At 43.5% G+C, this 15,846-nt stretch overlaps 1 protein-coding gene across 1 annotated transcript in view; it reads right to left on the bottom strand.

Annotated features, from left to right (window-relative positions):
* Positions 1-2,562: 2,562 nt before the first annotated feature.
* MICALL2 (MICAL like 2) overlaps positions 2,563-15,846 on the bottom strand; it is a 160,798-nt gene continuing 147,514 nt past the window's right edge. The window contains exons 15-18 of the mRNA XM_082261698.1: positions 14,852-14,925; positions 12,189-12,303; positions 6,730-6,779; positions 2,563-3,510 (exon numbers count right to left, since the gene is read on the bottom strand). Coding sequence (XP_082117824.1) covers positions 3,410-3,510; positions 6,730-6,779; positions 12,189-12,303; positions 14,852-14,925 — 340 coding nt within the window. The 3' untranslated portion in view covers positions 2,563-3,409. The remainder of the gene's footprint in view (positions 3,511-6,729; positions 6,780-12,188; positions 12,304-14,851; positions 14,926-15,846) is intronic.

Genomic DNA, 15,846 nt, shown 5'->3' with positions numbered 1-15,846 from the left:
GTAATTCACTGGATTGGTAAGATACAAGGATGCCCGATTCCTCGGGAGCAATGGACAATTCTCTTCCACTGCTCGGATGTTCCTTTCCACCGTTTGAAACGCTTCATTACCCCTCACCTTTTGAACGCTGCCAAATCCCTTAACCCTCGTTTTTGGGCCCAATCTGACCCCCCACCATCCGTCAGTGGTTGCTTAATGTGGAACATGGAAGACCTGACTCCTGCTTCTCTCCGTTTCCCGGACGATCGAAGGAGGAAGGCGGCAATTGCCACCTCTACTCCCGTGGCCCACCTCCCGATGTGTCTAAACACAGCGGGAGCCCGGCTCCGGTGGTGCGCGCACACGGCGCCAAAACCACATGCACTTCAGTCACGTAGTACTACGTGACTGGACGCAGCCGAGCCGCCCTGCCGCAGTAAAAAGCCGGCAGACGGTCGGGCAAGTGGTTAATGAATGTAAAGTGCTCTCTGGTTGGATAAGGTGGAGGTTGTGGAATCACCCCACTACCTCTTTTACCTCATACAGTCATAGAACACTTTGCATGAATTGAGAAAATATAAATGAATGAATGGCATCTGTGCAGAGCGAGCACCTCCTATGTTCACAATGTAGGATTTCCACTGCCATTGCAGCCAATAGATTTCTGCTAACATCATTATTTTCAATTGCTAGGGGGGTTACTGCACCTTACATATTGTTGTTTGCCTTGTATAAGCATGACTGCTTTCATTAGTATTAATACAATGCCTTGAAAAAGTATTCATACCCCTAAAATTTCCCACATTTTGTTATGTTACAACCAAAAACGTTTATTGTGAATTTATGTGATAGACCAACACAAAGTCACACATAATTGTGAAGTGGAAGGAAAATAATAAATGGTTTTCAATTTTTTTTTTTAAAATACATGTCTGAATGTGTGACGTGCATTTGTATTCATCCCCCGAGTAAATACTTTGTAGAACCACCTTTCACTGCAAGTACAGCTGCAAGTCTTTTTGGGGATGTCTCTACCAGCTTTGCACATATTCAGAGTGAAAATGTTGCCATTTTTTTGTTAGCAAAATAACTAAAGCTCTGTCAGACTAGATGGAGAGCGTCTGTGAACAGCAATTTCAAGTCTTGCCACAAATTCTCAATTGGATTTAGGTCCGGACTTTGAGTGGGCCATTCTAACACATGAATATGCTTTGATAAACCATTCCATTGTCGCTCTGGCTGTATGTTTAGGGTCAGTGTTCTGCTGGAAGGTGAACCTCCGCCCCAGTCTCAAGTCTTTTGAGAACTCTAACAGGGTTTCTTCTAAGATTGCCCTGTATTTGGCTCCATCCATCTTCCCACCAGCTCTGACCAGCTTCCCTGTCCCTGCTGAAGAAAAGCATTGCACAACATGATGCTCCCTTCACCATGTTTGCTTTTAGGCCAAAAGGTTATTTTGACCAGAGCACCTTCTTCCAAGTGTTTGCAGTGTCCCCCCACGTGGCTTCTCCCAAACTGCAAATGGGACTTCTTATGGCTTTCTTTCAACAAAGGCTTTCTTCTTGCCACTCTTCCATAAAGGCCAGATTTGTGAAGTGCAAGACTAATAGTTGTCCTGTGGAATTATGCCCCATTGTTGGTGTCAATGGAAGGAATTATGCCCCATTGTTGGTGTCAGTGGAAGGAATTATGCCCCATTATCAATGGAAGGAATTATGTCCTATTGCTGGTGTCAATGGAAGAAATTGTACCTCATGATTGGCGTCAGTGGGAAGAATTGTCCCCTTTTGATGACGTCAGTGAAAAGAATAGTACCCCATTGTTGGAGTCAGTGGATGTCAGGGCCAGATAAAGGCAAGCAAAGGGCTTCAGTTTGGAGACCGCTACCCTAGGGTCTTACCTAGCTTTCCTTGTGGATGAATGTAAAAATCATTTAATATAAAGATCACCAAATGAAACAGATCCAGCACCACATTATAAAATAATAGTTTTATTAAAAAGACATACTCTGTTCAGATACAAAATGAAATACGAAATGGCTTGTTTTAGTAAAAGTGCACAAAACATCAGAGTCCTGTACTTACTCCCTGGAAAAGTAACCCAGGAACACAGTGTCATGGGGCTGAGAAGATCTCAGGGATTGTCTTTTGGGTGACTGTGGGCTCCAGGATTAAGAATTTTTGATCTAGGTCAGCAGGGACTTAACTATTCACACACATAGTATATTAACAAATCATAGGGAATCTGTTGGGGTGACAATATGGGAGTGGTTACTGGTAGGTTGTTGTGGGTAGGTACAGACTTGCACACATTCCTGAATGCACAAGGTCCTAAACGTCGGTCCTACTTGGTACAGCTTTCGGTCCGTCCAGCTGCAGCATGCCGTTGGCTTTAATGGACTGTCTGTAGCAGGACTGGATGCCACACCTGCCCCTCCCATGAGAACTAAAATGCCAGAAAGCCATGTGAGCAAGGTACCTTATGTTTACCTTTACTGCTTGGTAGACCTAGATCAAGCATGTGCATATCCGGTGGCAGATGAAAAACAAAAAACAAAAGCAGTCACTGCTCCCATGTTTCCCAATCTTGATAGATTCCCTTTAGAGAGAATTAATGGCGACTTTCACAGAGAAGTAGTTGAGGATTTCCCAGTCACTTTGCTCAGAGGTTTTAGAGTTCTGTGAAAGCTTGGTAGATACATCACTGCATTCAAACTCACAAACACCAAACGCACAATTCTCAGACAGTAGACAGCAGGAAGTACAGTCTTGTAGGCCATTAGGGCAATTCAGCGCAGCACCAGGCACAAAACTTCCAAATGTGGCAAAAAGCACAGCATAGCAACAGGTTCAAATTAATGTATATTTAAAATAAGAAACATTGAAGGCTCACATTGATGCCAGCCCCTGCAGCAGCTTACATCTCCTCTTTGGTCTTTCTGGGTATGGCAGATCATGTGACTTAACTTCCTTTTGCTAAGGCACCAAGTGCGGTCACATGGGGGCGGGGGAAGAAATCCTCAGCCCCGTGTAAGCTATAAATAGGACTGGAGTTGGAGCCTACACGTGTTTCTTTCTCATTGGTCCCGGCATGGTATCAGATAGAAGTTAAAGCTGCTGCAGGGGACAGATTTCAATTGAATGTGTTACTGCACCCTTTGTAGCAAAGCTTTAAGGCCTTTTTGGTTAATTTGGCCCAGTGTACTATAATTTAAGAGGTTCTTCCACATGGCATATTCACAGTTGTCATACTAAATGTCCAGTGAAGGCTCAATGAGCTAGAGGCTGCAGTCATTTTAGGGCCTGGACAGTTCAGGCAGGAGATAGCTCGGGGTAGTATATGTCGTAGTGTCAACTGTGATCCAGTGTTTCCATAAAAAAAAGTCATATACTTATTGCACATCACTGATCATGTCCAACACAATCCCTCCTTAAGTTTTATTTTTATCCTTTGGTCTTAACCAGCCTGAAAAGCTGAAGCGGGATCTTCTCTTTAGGTTTGGCTCTGGAGTGGTTTGCTTCTGTTGAGTATCTGAAAAGAAGAAAAGGTTTGAATGTTACATATTTCACAGTGTAACAACCCATCAGGGGCCCTGGCCTCCCGCAGGATGTGTGTCATAAATTATCCATTTCCTTAAGGTTTTGTAACAATTACCTTTTCAACTGAAGGGATATGCTAACCCATTCCCAACCAGCAGGACCAGCACATCCCCTCTTTGTCTGTGTCACTGTTGTGGATCATCTAAGTACAAGTGGAACGACTTACAGCTAAGCTACAGCTGATCAAGCAAGCCCCACCATTATATCAGCTTAAGGCAGGGATCCTCAAACTACGGCCCTCCAGCTGTTGTGGAACTACACATCCCATGAGGCATTGTGAAACTCTGACATTCACAGACATGACTAGGCATGATGGGAATTGTAGTTTCTGAACAACTGGAGGGCCGTAGTTTGAAGACCCCTGGCGTAAGGGGTAGTGGTTTGAATGTTAGAGCATAGCTAAAATATATTAGCCTAATGCTTAATGAAGCAGAGGTAATGACAATCGATCAGAAATCGGCTCTCATTAGCCCATTCACTTAAACCTGCTTAGAGCGATTTTCTGCTCAGTTGGATGGGAAAGTACACAGAAAGCAATCACTATTACTGGATAGGCTCTCATGGCAAGGAAATCCTAAAAAAAGGTGTTAAGTCTAACTTTTTTGTTATAGTTTTACAAAGTTAAGGCTGCCATACACAGCTCAAATTTTGTCTTGTTGAATCAGCCAAAATTCGTGCCATGGATACCCCTGTTGGTACCACCCAGCTCCAGCTTTTGTTGAAGAAACCAGGTGGAAATTTGTCAGCTGAACAGTGCCTGTATCCAATGAGAAGCAGGCACTGTTCAGGTATTCTGACAGCCGCTGAAGCTGGCTGTCACAATACAATAGCCAGCAGGTGAGATTTGTCCATCTGCTATTCAGCATGGATGGAGGAATCTGTTAGATCTCTTTTGTTATGTCTGCAGGCTGAAAGAAAAAAAAAATCTATAATCGTTTGGTCAGCTTAAAGGCTGGGGTTGGACTTGCTATTCCACATACATACACATAAAGGAAGCTGGGAGGGTGAAGGGAAGAATACATAAGAATCTCACAACAAAACATAGTAGATATCCAATATTGTTCCTGGCCGGGCAATGTCTGACCATAGGCTCAATTTACAAACCTGTTTTTTTTTTTTTTTCTGCGTTAGGCCCCTTTTACACGGGCGCCTCGGTCTTTCAGATTTTGCTTGCTTAGCGGGGGATTGCTCCGCTGATCCCCGCTGAGCAGGCGGAAGACAGGTTCCGTCAGCTCCACTGGGCAGAGTGAGCATGGACACAATCCCGCTCTCCTTTATGGAGAAATCGGGTGGAAATGAACAGCCTGTCTGTTTTCATCTGGTCTACCAGACAAATGGAAAATAGGACCACAATCTATATGGATTTTGCAGGCAAGATCGGTTTGGATGGCGATAGACTTCCGCTGCTCCATAGGGGAAACTAAAGGGTCCGATCAGGTCCGCCTGAAAAACTGACAGGCAGGCCTAAGCAGAAAACCTGTGGTCAAAAGACCCTTATTCCTTTGATAGCACACCTTATTTACTACTTTATTCTCAGATTTCAAATCACAAAACACACATCTTACCTCTACTAGTGATAATAAAATTAGTATTAAAGTCATAAAGATTACTACACAGGTTATCACCCCTTAACCTGTTCCCGCCAGTCGTAGGCATATAGGCAGCCACTGGGCGGGTGGGATTTAATGCTGTGGGGCCACATATATGCATCCATGAACAGCTTTTCTGTGCTGAAAGCGCGTTCACTGCATGCTCCCAGTACAGAAACTAAGATGTCATGGGCAGCTCATTATACATACTTGCAATCGGGAATCTTCCAATCGTGTGACAGCCAATCACAGCATTCACAAAATCTGGAAACCCCGCATTGAGACCCTCTTAAGCCCCAGTTCACACTATGGATCACAAAGGAACGTGCTGCACATTCCTGTGCGATTCATTGGGTGAGGTTGGATTTGACTTTAGTGCATTGCACTAAAGGTTGTGCATGCGCCACTTTTGGAAAAGCACTGCAACCAGATTGCATAGTACTTTTGTACCATGATATCAAGTGCAGGCAAATGCAGTGTGTTTGCAACCTGCATTTGGGGTGTCGTTCACCTGACATTGACAGCGGCTGCAGATCACAACTGCAGTGGGTTTTGAAAGTGCTGTGGGAAATGTGCATGGAACGTGGGTTTCCCACACCGCATTCTAATGTAACTTCGTCCAAAGGGCCAGGGGGTGGCGGTAGGAAGGGCTTAAAATAACACCAGTTTTAGGGTGCTGATACCTGGCAGCCTCAATAGCTGTTAATGGGAGAGTGAAGGAAAAAGGAGCATTTGATGTGGTGATAAAAAACAACTCCATGAGATAAAAACAAACAATCTGCGAGAAAATAGGGCTTTTCACATGAGAAAATAAAAATGACACATCTTGGTGACATTGAGGTTTGTCAGTTGAACATTTTTATGAGAAAATGATCATGAAATAATACAAGTAGTGGTGTTATAATAACACATTTATCTCAGTGAATCGAGCCTCATGTGTTATTTGGCAGCAATAACTTCTGATAATAGATAACGTTATAGCAGTAGCCTCATTTTTAATCTGGCCCCTTGTTGGGAAATCCCACAGTGTTCTTTTTATTCACTATTATTGGCAGACACTTAACCAACACATATGGTGCATATCTCTAGTTTTAGCATGGTCCTGTAAACTAGCATGTAAGGCCTCATTCACATGGGTGTCTGGGACCGCATAACATACAATTTAGCATGATTCCCCTCCCAGCAGCCATAGGTGCTGGATAAAGCCACCTATAGTAATCAATGGCTACACACCACAGTTGCCTAAAACATGCACATGCATACAGATGTACAATCCTGGACACTGTTTGCGTTCAGGGTCGTATATCCGTACACGTGCGTGTGTTCATGCAGGTACCAATGTGTACCCACATACAGCCATTTATTTCTATGGGCGGGTGTAAGCCGCACTTGTGGTTCACAGGTGGGGAAATATGCCCAAACTTTATGTTTTACAGCCCCAGGAGCCCATGTGCATGAGGCCTAAACATAAAACATACTATATTGTGTTTATTGCCATCTAAAAGAAATACATCATACACCAACACATGGCTTCTAGTTAATGACGAGCAGGTAACACGCACCTGAATGTTTTTTGATCATATTTTCCATCATTTCATCCTCTTCCTTTTCCCTGTAACAAAAACAAGCATATATTCATTCCCTGAATCATCTTACTAGTGTCAGATAATGCATTAAAATGTATCTAAAGGCAATTTTTTTTTTTTGCTCGAGATAAAAGTGGTGAGAGGTTAAAAGAATAAGGCGCTTTTGTTGCAATACTCACCTTCAGTCTGGTGCTGTTCCCCCAGAGGAAACTCCTCTACACTACTAGATGGAGCTCCTCCTTCTTTGGGTTGAATGAAGGCCAGCCTCATTGAACTCATTTCCTCTGAGCCAAAGATGTCATGGTCTCCCCGAAGACATTGGCTTGGGTTTATAGTACTTCAGCACAAAATGTTGCAGTAAAACCTTGGAGTGCGAGCATAATTTGTTCCAGAAACATGCTTGTAATCAAAAGCACTCATATGTCAAAGCAAATTTCCCCATAAGAAATAATGGAAACTCAGATGATTCGTTCCACAACCATTCATTCATAAATCCTTCAGTTTGTAGTCCATATAAAAAGATTATAGCAATGTGATAGGTAGGGTATCAGCAGCTTACACAGGGGGATTAGAAGCAAAATCCAGCTGGAGCTACAGAGTATAAAAGAGAAGAGAGGCACCTCTAAGTGTAGCAATATGGTTACATTTAATGAAGGCACAACATTTAGCAACCCACATGGTTGATGATTAAAAGAGGCACATCTAAGTATGCAGGCACCCGGGGTAAAGCTGTCCACATAGACCGTCCTCCACACCACCGCCAGTCTGCAGTCCAGTGACTGGGAGGACTACCCTGCAGTAGAGCGACCTGAAAGCGAGGCTTGCAGCATGTGAAAGGGATGACGTTGAGGGCGGTGTGGAGGACAGTCTATGTGGACATCTTTACCCCGGATACCTGCATTCTTAGATGTGCCTGTTTTAATCATCAACCATGTGAATTGTTAAATATTGTACCTTCATTAGATGTAACCATATTGCTACACTTTGAGGCAACTCTCTTCTTTTTTATACTCAGTTGTGACATGACGCTACTCGTATATCAAGACATCGCTTATTTATCAAGTCAAAATTTATAAAGAAATTTTGATTGTCTTGCAAAACGCTCTCAAACCAAGTTACTCTCAATCCAAGGTTTTCTTGTATGTCATTACACAAGTGACGTCCTGTGCTGTAATAAGAGCCACTCAAAGCCACCATTACTGGAGACAAGCAATGACTGGTGACACCAATGCACCAGCAAGAAAAGCCTTGGGTAAAAGGATTGTATACATTTTTTTATTTTTTTTTTTATTTTTTTAATAAGAAATGTCTTGATATGTTAAATATGCAGGAGTCAGCTTTAAGAGTTCCCTAAAAGTTTTTACTGAGGATCTGCTACAGGGTTCATGATACAGTGTGCCTTGTAATACAGAGGTTGCAATCATTTTACATGGGGGTCACAAGCATATAGCTTATATTTACACTTTGTTTAAAATAAAAAAAAAATAAAAAAAAGTCTAAATGCTGCAAGATCTTTTTTTAGTTCACCGATGACAACAAATCTTACAAAAGCCTGGCTGATAAAGATCATGCAACAAGACTGAATTACTAAAAAGTACATTGTTTACATACTTCTGTGAATTTCTATTCAAATCAATCATCTGCAAAGCAAATTCCTGCTCTTTTAACTTCCTCTAAACATCCAACTATATGCAAACAGGATGACTGGGCTAAGTGGGGATGTACTAAATGAGGATGTAAATCGCCCCCAATAAATTCAGTTTGCCGCTATTTAGAAGTACTCCAATAAAACACAATAGGAGAAGCCGGCCCATAACTTGTTGTTCTGGTTTTACTGGACACTTTTTATTTTCCTGGTAAATAACAATTCAGAGAGTCAGAGACACTGAAAGAGAAACTAGTTCACCTTCAGAATGAAAAACCACCATCATTTAAAATTTAATGGTCAAGTGCACTCGAAGAATATCCACTGCCATTACAGACATTACAAATTAACCGGGCAAATAAATTGTAATTTTGAGAATTTAAAATTCTAAACCCTGCTGTGTCGGCATGTAAAGATTTAGAGAATGTTTCTTTAATAGAGTGCGTCTAGTCCAGAGGTCGCAGGGCATGCTCCAACAAGATGTGCTGACTAACAGACAGATGGTCGGCATGCTGATCTATGGTGCAAGAGCCACCTATTTCACCACCAACTTGTCTTTGCTGGTTGGCCAGAAAAGCCTGCTACTGCATCTGGTATTGGTTCGGTGAACACAGCAGATCACAAGAGACATGGAGCCAGGAAAGGGAGGGGAGCTACAGATTTTCTAAGGGGCATTTAAAGTGAAGGATATTTTTCTTTTTTGAAAATAAAAATGATGTTGATGTTTAACCTGCTCTGTGCAATGGTACTGCTCACTGTGGTGCCGTAACTCCTCTTCGGCGATCCCCAACTGGTGCTGTCCTCTTCTTCTTTCCCCCAGGTTCCCCCTCAGCAAGCCGTGTGCTGAGGGGGCACCCTCAAGCTGGGCTCATTGCATCCATAGACCCACACAGCGCCAGAAAGTCAAGCATCCACCCCCTCCTAACAAGAGTTTGACTGACAGCAGAAGGAACCTATGACCCCCGTTGCCCTCAGTGTCTCCCCTGTGACCAGGAAGCGTGGCACTGCAGCTGGGATTGGCGATCCCTCACCGGTGCTGTCCTCTCGCGCTTTCCCCAAGGTGCCCCCTCAGCAAGCCGTGTGCTAAGGGGGCACCCATACGGGGGCACTCTCGAGCTGGGCTCATTGTATCCATAGACCCACACAGCGCCAGTAAGTCAAGCATCCACCCCCTCCTAACAAGAGTTTGACTGACAGCAGCAGGAACCTATGACCCCCATTGCCCACAGTGTCTCCTCTGTGACCAGGAAGTGTGGCACTGCAGCTGGGATTGAGGATTGCTCACCGGTGCTGTCCTCTCCCACTTTCCCCCAGGTGCCCCCTCAGCAAGCCGTGTGCTAAGGGGGCACCCATACGGGGGCACTCTCGAGCTGGGCTCATTGTATCCATAGACCCACACAGCACCAGTAAGTTAAGCATCCACCCCCTCCTCAAAAGAGTTTGACTGACAGCAGCAGGAACCTATGACCCCGGCTGCCCTCAGTGTCTCCTGTGTGACCAGGAAGTGTGGCGCTGCAGCTGGGATTGGCGATCCCTCACCGGTGCTGTCATCTCCTGCTTTCCCCCAGGTGCCCCCTCAGCAAGCTGTGTGCTGAGGGGGCACCCATGCGGGGGCGCTCTCGAGCTGGGCACATTGCATCCATAGACCCAAACAGCGCCAGTAAGTCAAGCATCCACCCCCTCCTCACAAGAGTTTGACTGACAGCAGCAGGAACCTATGACCCCCGCTGCCCTCAGTGTCTCCTGTGTGACCATGAAGTGTGGCGCTGCAGCTGGGATTGGTGAGAAAGTCAGGTAAGTGGGGAGTTGTTTTACCTTAATGCAGGGAATGCCCTAAAGTATAACTTAAAGTAGAACTATAGGCAAAACCTTTTTTTTTATTTTGCGTAGAGCAAGTGAGGGTTATAACCGTCAGATTTCTTTTAACCATCTGTGTCACATTACAGAGATCTTTCTTCACTTTCTGTCCCATAGCCAACCAGGAAGTGAGAAGAAATACTTGCACATTAAGGGAATTCTTTGTGGACACCCAGGTCACCAGAACTAGTGTATCTAATGGAAGATTTCCCCTCTATTACTTTTCTGGGGACAACCCGAAATCTGGGATTTTCTTTTACTTTCAATGAAAATGGTAAACAGGACCAATAGAGAGGGTGAACCTTCTTAATGGGGCACAGACCGTAATAAAAACTGACAAGAATTCTAATCCTTCTACATTCTATCCAAAAGCTTTAGTTATACTTTAAGTTCAAAACTTTTATTTTTAAGTTTTGGATAAAGTGCAGAAGGAATAGAACAACTATTTGGCTTTTATTGCTGCCTGTGCCCCTGTTAGGGAGATTCACCCTTTCTGTTTATCCTGTTTACCATTATCATTGAAAGTGAAGTAAAAGAAAATCCTAAATATTGGACTATCACTAGAAAAGTAATAGAGGTGACATTTTCTAATGGGTATACTAGTTCTGGTGACCTGTGTGGCCCCAAGGCATTCCCTAATTTGCAGGAATTTCCTCTCACTTCCAGTTTGGTTATGGGACAGGAAGTGAAGGTAAATCTCCCCAATGAGACACAGCGGAAAAAAAATCTGACAGAGGTTATAACCCTCCCTTAATCTATCCAAAACGAAAAAAAAAAAAAAAAGTCTTGCCTATAGTTCTGCTTTAAGGCAAAAAAAAAAACATTCAGACCATATAACACCTTTAATAGCGGCCAGCAGTCATATAGTCAAGCTTTCACCTTCCAGGCAGAATTGAAAAATGAAGCCTACTGTAAATTCAGAGAACTACTATGCCTATTGGAAAATCCAGCCCTGTCTAAAGCTTTTCATTACCTGGCTTTGGATGCCTGTGAAATGGTTTATTCCCAATAAGGAAGTGCTATGAACTATGATAAATGGCAGTAAGCCCTAAAAAACAATTACAGTCCACATATATCTATGCAGAGCAGTCAGGGCAACAAAAGGGCTAATCATGGATACTTACAGTTAAATATAACATCAAGTATTGCACCAGCAGGTAATGCAGACGCTGCAATAACTTGCTGGTGTAAATACTTGATGTTATACAGTATCTATAAATACTTTAAAACCCTTTTGAGTCCAAGCATTCTTTATGTAACATTACTTTCAATTCCTGATGAAGAAAATCCCTGAAAGACGTTGGCTGAATTTTGCTTTCCTGTTGCGATTTGTGAAGAGAATATAGGATGCTTTGGACTTTTGAGACAATTGTATATGAACTTTTTTTTTTGTTCAATTATTTGGGAGTTTTACAATTTGGGTGACCCCTTTGTCTAGGAGGGTCCACCACTTTGTAGTGAGCAGCAGATTTCTAGCCATAAGGCTCAACCAACTATTGCTTTTTTCAGAGGCTATGGATTTAAGCAGCTCCTCACTTCCACCCCTCCTTGGTCAAAAATGAACTCTGATTCCTCTTAAGGGCTGCACATTTCTAACTTTGCTAGCCAATAAATTTACAATTTCTTTCAGATTCAATACTAATCCATCTGCAAACAACTTAAAACCTTCTACTAGATGTATAGAGACTTAGTGACACTGAATGCCAGATTACTGCGATACAACACTGCCAGTACTAAGACTAGCGGTAGCATCGATTACTGAATTGTTCCAACTTCACACTCTGCTCCACTCTCACAGCAGTCTATGGGTGGAGGCAACATCATGGTCATGGTCACTACCAATCACCCAAATGTCACTTGATTTCAGGGTTACAAGCTGTAGTAAATGGAAAAAAAGAGTGCATTTTTGTGCAGGATAGGGAAAACTTCTCACCGTATTCGATCTTCATCCAGGCATTCAATAATCTCACTGCGATCGTTCACAATGACCAAGTATTTTTCGAGAAGCTCACTCTCTCTCTTTTTGTCTCTTGGAGATTTCAGATGCTCTGGAAAAGACATGAAAGTAAGTATAGGATACAGAACCCAAAGCTATGGGGAAAGTAAACAACTACTGTACAGGTTTCTGTGTTTTGATGCTCTACTTTTACACACACTTTAAATAGATGTATATTTTTATTTTTCGGGGTTTTTTTTAGATTCATACTTACCCTAGGTGGATCCGATGCTGCATCTGTCCCCCAGCATCTAAAACACTGAGAACTAACCGATCAGACACAGCCGATCACTCGATTCTCACAGCTTTGTGAGCAGAGAGCTGCTGTCAGTCAGCAGTTCTCTGCTCTGCCCCCTCCTTGCTCATTGTAACGCAGGGCTGTGGAGGTGGCGGGAGTGGCTGGCTCAGGCTCTCAGCGGCTCAGTGAAAGGCTGAGCTGGGTACCGGCTCTGTGGCGTCCGCAAAGAGCGGACATCAGCCCACTCTTTGCTGAAAATGGGTTACGGGAGTGCAGCAAGAACTGCACTCCTGTGATCCACAGTAGCAGTACAGCCAAAAGAGCTTTGGCTGTACAGCTCCTTTAAAGGGTTAGTTAACCTCTACAGAACAAATGTAAAGGTGAACTAACACATTGAAGTCCCCATTGTCATTACCTCTGGCAATTCTGAGAGGTCAGGGCTCCCACAGCAGGTCCAGCAGTCCAGTGATTTAAATGCAAAGAGAAAAACAGGCGCCTCTGAGTAAAGACTGTAGTTTTAAATGGCAAACAATAGTAAAAACTTACATCAAGGTAAGTGATAGTAGGCAAGGTAGGTCCTTCCAGGGTCCGTGTGGAGGCTGGGGGCTTGGAGTCACCGCTCAGGGTCTGTTGTCATCTCAGTTCTTCCTGTTCCTGTCCGGCAGGAAATGGAGAGGTGTCACGGGCGTAAAACTGAGGCTTGGACCACAGGATGGAGTGCAGGGTGACCGTGTAAGCCAACCACAGGATCTTCCAGCGTGATGATGACACGTTTCTGAGCATGCGCATTGCAGTGGAATACTAGCGCGCACTCCTTTGTCAACCTGACTTGACAAAAGAGCGCGCGCTGGTATTCCATTGCAGTGCGCATGCTCGGAAACGCGTCGTCATCACGCCGGAAGATCCTTTGGATGGCCTACACGGTCACCCTGCACTCCATCCTGCGGTCCAAGCCTCAGTTTCACGCCCGTGACACCTCTCCATTTCCTACCAGACAGGAACAGGAAGAACTGAGATGACAACAGACCCTGAGCGGTGACTCCAAGCCCCCAGCCTCCACATGGACACCGGAATGACCTACCTTGCCTACTATCACTTACCTTGATGTAAGTTTTTACTATTGTTTGCCAATTAAAACTACAGTCTTTACTCAGAGGTGCCTGTTTTTCTCTTTGCTTTTGTTTTATGTCTGGAGATTGCTTACGCTACCTAATAGGCTGGCCTTGAGTGTATGGACTGTTCCCTGATTTTATCTAAGACTTTCATGATAGCCCTAAGGGCTACTATATGGACTACCTTTTAATGTAGTGCTATCAGCCTTGCGCCACTTGTTATAATTTCTTCAGTGATCAGTGATCATTCTTCAGTGATTCCGTTTCAAATCTCCACTCTTCTCCCTCTTATCTGTGCACCGCTTCCGGGGCAGACCAGATCAATTCACATGGCACTGATCAATCAAAATCAATCTATTCTGTCCCAGAAGCATTGTACAGAGAAGAGGGAGAAGAGAAAGGATTTCAAATTCCTGGACTGCTGAAATGGCTGTGGGAGCCCTGAAAGCTCACAATCTCCAGAGGCAAATATAGTTGGTACCGGGGAAGTGTACAGTGTTTGTTCACCTTTACATATTTTTCTGTAAAGGTGAACTAAGGCAGGCCATAGTCGGTGTAAATTTCTTTCCTGCAACCTGAAAGAAATTCACAAGACATAGACATACATAGACAGTGTTGACTGGGGAATCCCTCCTTCTGAGACATTGTCTTCTCCTAGTGGGAGAAGCCAGTAATTATCGCTAGTGGCTATAGTAGCTGCTTGTGATAAAAACGCAAGCAAATCTGGCAGGTTAGTTGTACCCAAGTTGATTGATCGATCAACTTGGGACATTCAGCCTGCCCATTAATTATTTGAATCTCGGCCAGTTCCTGCTCAACTAACTGACAGAGATTCGAACCGTGTATGGCTGGCCTAACACTTTATATGGTATCAGTGTTATACAAATCATAAAATACATAAAAAAAAAATCTGCATCTAAGCTATAAAAGTCACTCAGAAGTACTTACGGATCAAAAAATTAAACTTTTGCTAAGTGAACAATGCAGCCACCGCTGTTTTGGAGGTGTGGTGCTGGTCATACGGAATTCTGAAGCTAATCTGTCTTTCTATTCATTCTTCTATGAAGAGACACTCCCATATCAGTAATTCTTTTCCGCGGCGTGGCCATTCAGAAGATCAGATTATGGCAGAGCTTCTGTGCTTCTAACATAACCTATGTCTTCTCACTATACTTCACTATGGTTACTCACAAGCCCTTGCATGTTCCCTTAGGCCATGTCACACCAGATCAGGGTTCCTTTAGTCTCACCTGGCTTGCTCATCAGATTACGCAGCTCAGTCTCCACATTCTGCTGTTTTTCCTCCAGAGCCTGCTGTTTGGATCTGGAAAACATTGACAAAACCATTAGAAGTCTGTGTACATTGTACAAATGCTGAGAGCCAGCCAAGCTACTTTCTTTCAAATCAGGGCTTGTTTACAAAGCCAAGTGCCTGCCAACAAACACACACTCCCTTCCCACTGCTGATTTCCAGGGCCCTTCAAGAAGCACCAAAACATTGTTACACTGGATATGTCTTTCAAGTGTATCCCATCAGAAAATCTAGACCAAACAATTCCTAAAACCAGCAACAGACTGTAATAAAACCTTCGAGTCCAGGCCTGTACGAGTGGATGGCATTGCACAGCACAGAGCCTAGGGCGATGTACAGACCAGCTTTATAAAGGTTCATGAACAAAAAGTATTGTGATCAATAAATACAGGTCAGTACAAGTTTCCAATGATTCCTGATATAAATATAACATTTTACTATCTTTGAATGTTCTGCCTTGACTCCTATTTTCTACATCAATTTGTTTTTGGCACTATACGGTCTTGCTGTGTCCCATTCCCTGGGCCTCTTGTAGACGGGGCCATCCAGCTGCAGTGAGTCTCTCCTGGTGTTTGAGAGTGCCTGGGAGGGACAGGTGCAGCATCCATCCCCACTGCAAGAAGCCTGTTAAAGTCTATGGCAGGTTGGGGCTGATTATTTACTGGCATTTTGCAGTGGGGAAAATAACGATTTGATCTCCTGCAGATTTTGTAAGTTTGCTCACTTACAAAAAAATGAAGGGTCTATCATTTTTATCATAGGTGTATTTTAAATGATAGAGACAGAATATCAACCAAAAATCCAAAAAAACACAATGCAAAATGCTGTAAATTGAGTTTCAGTTCAGTGAGTAAAATAAGTATTTGATCCCCTAACAATCAACAATAATTCTGGTTCCCACAGACTGGCTACAGTATCATGTGCTCATGTGGT

Source organism: Pelophylax lessonae (assembly GCF_965119305.1).
Source record: "Pelophylax lessonae genome assembly, chromosome: 6".
Lineage (NCBI taxonomy): Eukaryota > Metazoa > Chordata > Amphibia > Anura > Ranidae > Pelophylax > Pelophylax lessonae.
The sequence above is the reverse complement of the archived record's forward strand: the minus strand, read 5'-3'. Positions and strand labels throughout refer to the sequence as shown.